Raw genomic sequence first — 9,922 nt, 5'->3', positions numbered from 1 at the left:
GTGTGTGTATGCTCGTTTCTTTTTTTTTTGTCTTGTTCGTGTACCTGGTCGATTTTAAAATAAAAACTTTCCACAGCAGACATTCAACAAGTGGACATCTACCGAGTGAAAAGTGCAAGTTTACTCTAATATCAATGATTAACTCGTTCTGTTTTTAGGACACCGGCAGCACAGTCATTAGGTCCTGAGGAAACATTTAAATAATGTTTGAAAAAAAAACAACTGAGCACGTGACACGATTTTCTGCACGTTTTTGAAGATAAAATTAAGATTTCTTTATTTGTCTTTAATTGCGCAACAGGTTACGCTTGTCCCTTTTATTCCTTTGAAGGCAGACATCGTCAAAGGAAAAAGAGAAGACGTTCAAATAATTAGCTGTGTGGGATTCAGAAAAAGAAACGTGTATTCAGTCAAAGCGTTGAATTACGTATCGTGTGCATACGAGAGATGGACTTGATTTCGAAGCGCTTATAATTAAAATCAAAACCAGATGTTTATGAACAGATGTTCTGTCAACGTTTCAGTTTAGCTCGAGAGAATATTGTTGGTCTGAGAGTGTGTGACATCGCCCCAAAGACACAGGTGACAAACAACATGCAAAACTATAAGGGAACCCCAAAAAATAATAATTATAAACATTTTCAGGAGAATATGTCCGTTTCCATTCGTGGAGGTGTATTTATTAAATTCCATTTTGTTGGTTTTTTTAAAGAGTGAAAACTGTGATATATCTGCCTGTCAACCTACTGTCCATGATGCATGATGCTTTGCCTAATTATTCTACAACACCGGGAGAACATATGATTTCAATTTTCCAAACGGTTCACAGTTTATTTACCGGTGAGCCCCACAGGGCTCTGGTTAAACTCAATGAAGTTCCTTATTTGAAAGCGAAACGCATTGGCAACGAGCTGCAGATGAAATAGAATCATATGTTGAAAACAATGTTGCCGGACACAGTGGCCTATTTTTAATTTATTCCAGCACATGCATCATATAATCTCCGCCTTTCTGTTTTTATCTGCAGTCCCACTTGTTGGTCGCAGTCATGTATTTATGTATTTAATATGTGCACTCGGCAGGAAAAATGATAGCTGATACCCCGATGCTGTTCACCTTCATGTTACGACGTTTATCAGTATAAATCAATATTGAGCACAAAGTTGTTTTATTCCACAAAGTCATTTCCCAGAAACCTTTAAAATGTTCGCGGTGAACTTTTATGAAAGCAGACTGAAGACTGAACGTACTTTTTTCACACTTTTTTTTTTTTTTTTTTTTACAAAAACAAATCAAAAGGCGATGAGGCTGACCAATGCAGTCAAGGTATAATACAATCATTATACACAAATTTACAAAAAGAGGAAAAGGCAAAAAAAAACACCAAAAAAAAAAAACCCCAGTCCGCACATGACCAGCACGCACGACATCACCGGCACAGTCTTCTGAGTTCGGATGGTTCTTAAAAAAGACACATGGATGAGATGAAAATGAGATCATTCATATCAAAAATAAACTTGAGTTCGAGCAAAGGAAACTAAAATAAACGTACATTAAAAAAAAATAAAGCTGCTGTGCCTGAGGGTCGTTTCTTTTCACAGAACATGTTTCGGGTTGAGGATGGACGAGGAGCTGGATGCGGATCATGGATCATGGATGAGGATCATGGATCATGGAAGAGGATCATGGATCATGGAAGAGGATCATGGATCATGGATCGTGGTCATGGATCGTGGATGAGGATCGTGGTCATGGATCGTGGATCGTGGTCATGGATCGTGGTCATGGATCGTGGATCGGACCGAAGTGCTGCGAGATCATGTGAACTCATTTTAGTGTGTGAGAGAGAAAATCAGCACGAATTGGACCAAAGTCCTTTAAGAATCTAACCGTGGAAACTGAATTCATTCGCAGTCCACCTGTGCATCCTTTTAAATATGACAAAAACACCAATCAAACACAATCCTCACTCGGAAAGAAAACGACTTGTGATGTACATAAAAGTGGGAAACTCGCACTGGACTGACGCACAGCACCGAGCGCGCACTACGGCGGCGGCGCGCACATTTCAAGTTTGTTTTCTTTTCGCGAGGGTCGGTTATTAAAACTTTTCAGCGCCGAGACTCACATGAAAAACTCCGGGGACGAGGGGTTGTTGTCGCTGCCGGAGCCTCCGTTTTCTCGGAAGCCGGTGCTGATGAGCTTCTCGTATTTCTCCTTGTAGGCGTCCCTCTCCCTGGCCAGCCGGGAGATCTCCTGCTTGAGGTGGTCCACCTGCTGAACGAGCTGCGTCTTCTCCCCCTCCAGGACGTGCCGCTGCTGGACCCGCTTGTACCGGCACGACTGCGCGTAGCCCCGGTTCTTTAGCGTCCGCCTCTTCTGTTTCAGGCGGATCACCTCTTCCTTGCTCACCCCCCGCAGCTGCCGGTTCAGTTCCCGCACGGACATGGTCACCAGCTGCTCGTCCGAGAAGCGGTCGTCCAGGCGCAGGTGCTGGTGGGTCCCGCCCGCGCCGCCGCCGCCGCTGGACTGCGAGCCGGAGGACGAGTGGTGTGCCCCGGGGTGGTGGTGGTGGTGGTGGTGGTGGTGGTGGTGGGGGTTCCCGTTCTGAGCTGCGGCTGCCGCGATGACCGCGGACACCACGGCGGCCGCTGATCCCATCTCCTCCCCGGCCATGGCGCCTCCCGCGCCCGCCGCGCCGCCGAACTGCTGCCCCCTGGCATAGCCGTCGAAGGTCTGGAGCTGGTGACTGCTGCTGATCAGCGCCTCTACGGCGTCCTCCGGGCTAAAGCCCAGAGCCTCGGGGTTCAACTGCTGTTGGTACCCGGTCATCCAGTAGAAATCCTCCAAGTGCGCCTTCTGCTCGCTCCCTGAGCCCGGACTGGGCGCCGAGAAGCTTGGAGAGGGGGGAACCGAGCTGCAGGGCGTGCTCATCGGGGTGGAAGACAGGGATCCCCCGGCGACCAGGCGGCTGCACTGGCTGATGCTGCGATCGGGCTCCACCGGCTCCTTTTTCACTTCAAACTTCATCAGATCGAAGTCATTAACATATTCCATGGCCAGGGGACTGGTGGGCAGGTCGGAGTTGCTCATTGCCAGCTCTGATGCCATCCTCTTGCTGCTGACAGTCCTCCAAAGGGGGTGAGGAGCACCTGTCAAAGTGGGCTGCTGAGACACGCACTGAGCCAGCTTGATTGCTTTATTTATTTTCTCCAACAACCGAAGGAAAAGTGAATTTTTCTCGCACTAATTGCGCAGCGCAGGTTTTGGTTTTGCGAGGTTTTTTGTTGTTGTTTTTTTTCCCCCCCTTCAGCCTGCGTTGCACAGACGCATCGGAGCAGCGCTGTTCCCTCCCTCTCTCCCAGCGTGCGGGTGTCTGAGCGCCGCTCTCCCTTTTTCTACCGTTTAACACTTCATGCCTCCTTTTAGGATTAGTGCGCCAATTTGACGACGTCCACGCTCGTGTCGCGGGCAAAGAGTTGCCTTGTGGAGAACGAGGGGGGAGACCTCCACCCTTGGATTGATAGAGGTTGGTTTTTTTTTTTTTCTTCGAAGGGATCAGTCAGCCCACGAGTTAAAAAGCATTGCTTAGTTTTATAGGCGCCCTGACGTCACGACTGAAATATGAAATTGACCGCGACTCAGCCAATGAGCAGCGCCGCCCGGCCACGCTATTAGCATAATAGCACAGAAACCAAAGTTTCTCTGAAGTGTCCGAGCCTATCAGCGGATTGACACGAGACGCGATATTTCATTCTTTTGTCCTTTTTTCTCTTTTTGCATGGGAAAGGGGAAAAAAAAGACAGCAAGCAAGAACAAAAAACAGATTCGGAGGGTACACGAAGGCGTCGCATGGTTTATATGCACGTCTCCCTTTATGGTTAAGAACACAGTTAACATTTTAACACATATATTATGTTCCTCCGTTATGATAATCACATGAAATATGATCTAAATTGAATTATCCAGTCCTATTTGTCAACACTATTACCACTGGTTATTCCGAGTCCTCTTCTCGTTGACTGGTTGTTGATACATATATATATATATATATATAGAGTCAGATTTTGCACAGGTGTGTCTCGTCAATTACACCGGAAGCTTTCTCTTGAAAAAAGACTTAAACTGATCGCAAAAGTCTTGTGAGACAACAGCAACAACAGTTAGTCCCTCACACACATACGCCGTCCGCTCACAACGCATCAAACAGCCAAAGTGCGTTTGAATGGTCTTCATCAAGCCACAGATAAACGCTCCATACTAAGACCATGGCCGCGGAAACAGACGCGCACAGTGTCAGCGGAGCGTTGTGAGGGACAGAGGGGCAAAGTGTTTGAAAAGAGCCAAGCCGGGGTCCGCTTCGTCGACGCCGCTGGGAAACTCAATGTCGCCACCTTTCGGTGGAAAAGAGTACTCCACGTGAAGGCTCGTACATAAGAGTCTCTGGCATTGCCCAAGTATTTATGCTTTATTATTTAAATCACTGTGCCAAGAGTAGAATGTCATCCACTGTCTGTACTGCTGGGACTGGGGGGTTACTTAACAAAGAAACCATTAATAACACTATTACAGACAAAACATAATCTACCATGGTTTTAATTACCGAAAGAAAAGAAAAAATCTGATGTAATCCTGTTTTTATCACCTTCATTCAAACGACACATACGTTATGTTTGTTAAGTTTTCACATTCAGCGGATTTCAATGGATTAAACATAAAATCCTTTCTTTAATGGAACAATCTGAAGTGACAACACCTCCATCAGTGTCATTTTGGAGTCTATAGTCTCTATCCCATGTAACGATCACAGCATCTCTCTCTCTCTCTCTCTCTCTCTCTGTGCATTCCTCAGGAGTGGTGGCACATAAGAACAAACAATAAAGAGGGCTATACACAGAGGACCGGAGAGTAAATAAGAGCACTCTCCCCGGAACATGTCACGCGGGGAAAGCTTCAGAAAACTACAAAGCCGCCAGCAGATAATCCAACTCCCCGGTGTCCCAACACAAGTAAATATTCTCTTGGTCCCCGTGACTGTTCATGGGGACTTAACGTTAAACAGGAAGGATAAACATCGTGTTTTATTCATTAGAATACACAACAGAGGCCCCTCTGATGCTTCTGAATTAATATTTATCAGACGGGGTGTCCCGTCTGATGCTACTGTATGTTGTCGCTGTTGTAGTGTAAATTCAGACTGGTAGTAAGGATATAAGAAATGAACTTAAAAGTAACAGCAATATTTCTCTTACTCATATTTACGGTGGTATTGCCTTCATACAGTCATTTGAAGGACTTTTCGCGACAGGAAAATTGTCGACATAACTGTAGGATGTGAATGAACGTGAAGAAAATAATCCTGTTGTATGCAAAATTTCATTTTTTTGTCCTGTAAAACTGTCAGAATAACTAAAAGATTCATTAGTACTGCTTTTTTGCTTTGATTTTCAGTAATGTAATAATAATACAAATTTAAATAATTCCCTGGATTACAGTAGGTCCTCGCCTTCAATGCTTTTCAGTGGCTCGGGCCCTAATGATGATGACGATGGAGTAAAGTATTGTTACATAGAAGTCACAAACTGACACAGATGAGTTTCGGTGGTACTGCACACGTGTCGGCACAGATCCGTGTGTAATGCAGCAGTGGACACTAGATGCTTCTGTGCGAGCTCTGGCGTTGCCAGGTCTCTTAAACCGGGATTTATCGGCCTGCGAGTCTCAGGGGTTAACAAGCAGAGTCCAGAGCCAATGCATCAGCTGTGTTACTGGGGGCTAATAGTCCTGTATGCACCTCTCATTCTGTCTCCCTTTGGAGTTTCATGTAGGCAGCTCACTGCCATGAAGTTTACTACTGTCTTTATTATATTTGGGATGACCCCCCTCTCCTCCTCCTCCTCCCAGACTATACAATGGTTGCACTTAAGATATATATCATAAAATAAGCTTGTACTGCAGGAGGAGGCCCACTTACACAGTGTTAGTAAATAGGCATCCAGAGGTTCTTCCTCTTACTCAGTATTTCCCCCCTGTAAGAATGACATAAAGCTTAAAGGCCCCAAATACTTGCAAAAACTATACTTGTCCAGTGCTTGTAGCAAACAATTGGAGAATGAAACCATTCACCTCTTTGAGGCTGGGCGACTCTATGTAAACCCTGCTTTGTGTTAATCGTCTGGGGCCCTGTATGTGGAGCCCAGCTACAGTGAGTGTTAATGAGACACCGTCTGACCTTTTGAGAGTTCACCCCAGGAGAACACTGATGCATCCTGGGTAAAGGATAACCGGTGCACACAGACTTCCCTGTGATTTACTGGTGCAGTGACTTTACTAATTGTTACATCTATTAAAAACATCCTCATTAAAGTATGACTTATGTGCCATGTTGCGGCAGACCTCACTTTTATTGTCAGCATGCTAACCTTTGGTTTGCCTCTGGGGTTCCCTGCAGTTACACACTAACCGAGGCTGTGCACGTTGTTTGCTTTGTTACCCACCTGCAACTATCTTTTCGTAGAAGCAGGGGATACTTTTGAGAACTGAATTAACCAGAACATGCAGAATCGCAAGTTAATCACAGACAAATGTGGCTGCACAAACACCATGACATGACCATAATGCTGTATACAATATCACAATGTTCTAACAAAGAAAGGAAATGTAGGATTGAGAGCATTGAGAGAGAAAAAAAACCTCAATAAAGATCATGCATCTGCAAGATATGCATTTTATAACCCCACTCGTACTATTCCAAATCTTAAAGTGTGCCAAAAATAGCCAAGGACATTATCACATTTAAGAGAGTAACTTAAATAAATGACAGAAACTAAAAGAATGTCTGCATTACTAAGATTATGTCTTAGAATCATTCATTACATTCCCAAAGGGAGGTATGCTCCATATTCATTCTCAATCCCTGTAATGCCATATATTAAACTCTGGTGGCACTTCAAATGGGGGACAACCAGATGAGTGGGCTCAGTGGGCTCATCTGAGACACATTTAATTAGCAGGACAGAAAATGAAATGTTTCGTGGGGTCTTAACCAACTGTTGTATCTTTTGTAATAAAATGAGCTGTGAGAAGCTATTACAAGGTGGATCATGAAGAACAGTACTGCACTTTCCTCTGCCAGTGTTTTATAGGCGGAATGAAAGAAAGCATATTAAGATAATAAGCTTCCACATCACAGAAACAAAGTGCCATATTTGCAAAGCGTTTGACAGAATAGGCCTAGTTTCTCTTTCTCTCTCTCGCAATCTCACCGCCCTGCTCCTCTTGCATTAATCAGACTTTTACAACCTTTTCGATTCATTTTCCTGCTCAGGAAGCAGGTAGCAACTCTCAGTGTGAACTGTCTGTTTATATGTGGACGTGACAAGCTGAAAAACGTCTCCGTGGTTAATGGAGGAGAAAAAAAAACCTTCAACAAGTGAGTACGCACACATGCACACACACTAAAAAACAAGGTGAAATCCCTGTCACTTATGCAGAGTAAAACACCAGCAAATCATAAAATTCAGATTCAAACGATTGGACAGCCCTGATTACAAACACCAGGCTGTGACACTCTCTCTCCTTGGCTCTGTGCCTGTGAGAAGGATGCTTCAACCTGGTAATTGGCCACTATGAGCAGACTTGCATGTGTCAAACTCTCCGCTTCACATCTGGTTATTGTCTCTCACAGCAGGTGGACATCGCAGGCAGCGTCTGAGCAGTCTCGTCTGCTCTCGGCCTCTGTGTAACAAAGGATGCACTTCTTCTAGACTTACCACGGTTTGAAGTCTCTGCCAAACCAGTCAAGTTGCAGTTTATATCCACGTCTGTCCAGACTATACACATATGTAGTGAAGACTTTAAGGGGATTTAATAAAAAAAAAGGCATCAAGTGTATTTTATCATAATTAGCTTCTGAATGATTCAGATAAGGCCAAAAACACGTTAACTGCGATCACAATGACCTTCTTCTTTGACCACCAAATTCTAATGATTTCATTCTTGAGTCCAAGTGGACGTGATGTGCCAGATGTAATGAAATTCCCACCAAACATTTCTGACACAATGCACTCGCGCGTACAGGACGGACGCGAGGTCACAGTGACCTCAGTTCATAATTAAGTCTAATGTTGGTTCCAAATTTGAAGACAATCCCTCAAGGTGTTCACAGGAATAAGATAAGTGGAAGAACAACTCAAATACAGAATAGTTCTGGCTACGAGCAGTCACTGGGGCGGAGGCATTTAAAAACCAGGAAAACTGCAGGTGTGTAAAATATGATATCTAACGTGAACGGGTAACAGGATGAAGAGATACGGACGTTCACATGTCAGTGCAGTCTTTGAATTAATGATTTTCAAGGGCTTCATGAATACACAAAGGTAAGAAATTGGACATTGCAGGGTTTTTTGCAAGAGAAGATACAGCAGTTCATTGTGGATTCAACATTCCTGGTTCATGAATGTAATGATGTTTACACACAAAAATTAAGTGAGAATTATACGCAATCCAGCTCATCTTTCTCACACACACACACACACACACACACACACACACACACACACACACACACACACACACACACACACACACACACACACACACACACACACACACACACACACACACACACACACACACACACACACACACACACACACACACACACACACACACACATTATTGGCCTCATTAGCCATCCCCACTGTGAATCACCCAGCATGCGGAGGAGCAGGTAGAAGTCAACACTCACGGACAACAACAATATAATACAAGGTGCACAAGCTATTTGTGTTCCTCCAAAGCTAATGGTTTCTAATGGCTGCCATAACTGGAGGAGTGGATGGTTTTAGCTTTTCAAGGCTAATGACTCTGATTCTCTATTTTTATGTTTCCAATTTGATTGCATATGTGACTGTAAGTGTGCGCACACGCACGCGCACACGCACACACACACACACACACACAATGATTCATATTGCAGTTGGAGGTTGTGAGTTGTTATTGATGTGGCCGGTATAGGTACAGTGCCATACGCTCTCTGCAACAGTACACTGTTATTAATGTCCACAGTGTCCTCTGTGCTGTTATTAATGTGACTCATACACATAAAGAGTTTCCTCATTAGTCAGAGTCGACCTGCGGCATCATACGGAGAGGAAGTGCAAGGAGTCCTCTTACTCTTTCACCTCCTCCACATCATAGCTACAAATACAGCAGGCATCTGTTCATAATTTTTTTTTTTTTTAAAGTAGAAAAGAGTCCATAGATTTACTCACCACGATTGAAACACACATGATCCTGTTGGAAGTTCGATGCATCTAAAGCAAAAACATAGTTCAGAGTTGGGTTAAGATAAGTAACATGAATGGTGCCAAAAACTACTAAAAGATTATTTTATTAAATGAGTATTGATTAAGCAATTGACAGAACATTAATCAGCAACAACAACTTGTATCCATGGTTAACTGTTTTAGTCATTTATCAGGCCAAAGAAAACAACACCCTCTGATTTCAGCTTCTCAAATATAAGATGGATATCTCTGGATATTTAGTTTTCCATTCCACCATGAACAAATCATTAACTGATGATTTCAAAAAAATAAATTAGACAAAATAGTTGATAATGAAAACAGATGTTACTTGCAGTCCTTAAAATGACAACGCTAAGTTGTAGTTGAAACTTCAGTAAAAAAATTGCATTTGAATAGTTCACATTGTTTATTCCTCATGTTAAGCGAGAGGCCAAGGGTAAAAAAAAGTAAAATAAGCAAAAAAGTTTGACTCGAACCAGAATAAATTAAAACAATAAACAGTTTTTCAGAATTTAAAAACAATCATTTTATAGTTCATATAAAATTAAACTGCAAACAGGATGAGGGCAGACTTCTCTGGCTCACTAAATCCTGCACACACACAAAGACAC

The 9,922-nt window shown here is 43.5% G+C and overlaps 1 protein-coding gene across 2 annotated transcripts in view; it reads right to left on the bottom strand.

Annotated features, from left to right (window-relative positions):
- LOC118315104 (transcription factor Maf) overlaps positions 1 to 3,723 on the bottom strand; it is a 43,666-nt gene extending 39,943 nt beyond the window's left edge. For both annotated transcript variants that reach the window (XM_035642112.2, XM_035642113.2), the window contains exon 1: positions 2,129 to 3,723. In XM_035642112.2, coding sequence (XP_035498005.1) covers positions 2,129 to 3,111 — 983 coding nt within the window. In that variant the 5' untranslated portion in view covers positions 3,112 to 3,723. The remainder of the gene's footprint in view (positions 1 to 2,128) is intronic.
- Between the last annotated feature and the right edge of the window lie 6,199 nt (positions 3,724 to 9,922).

Source organism: Scophthalmus maximus, chromosome 7, assembly GCF_022379125.1.
Source record: "Scophthalmus maximus strain ysfricsl-2021 chromosome 7, ASM2237912v1, whole genome shotgun sequence".
In the NCBI taxonomy this organism is placed as follows: domain Eukaryota; kingdom Metazoa; phylum Chordata; class Actinopteri; order Pleuronectiformes; family Scophthalmidae; genus Scophthalmus; species Scophthalmus maximus.
The sequence above is the reverse complement of the archived record's forward strand: the minus strand, read 5'-3'. Positions and strand labels throughout refer to the sequence as shown.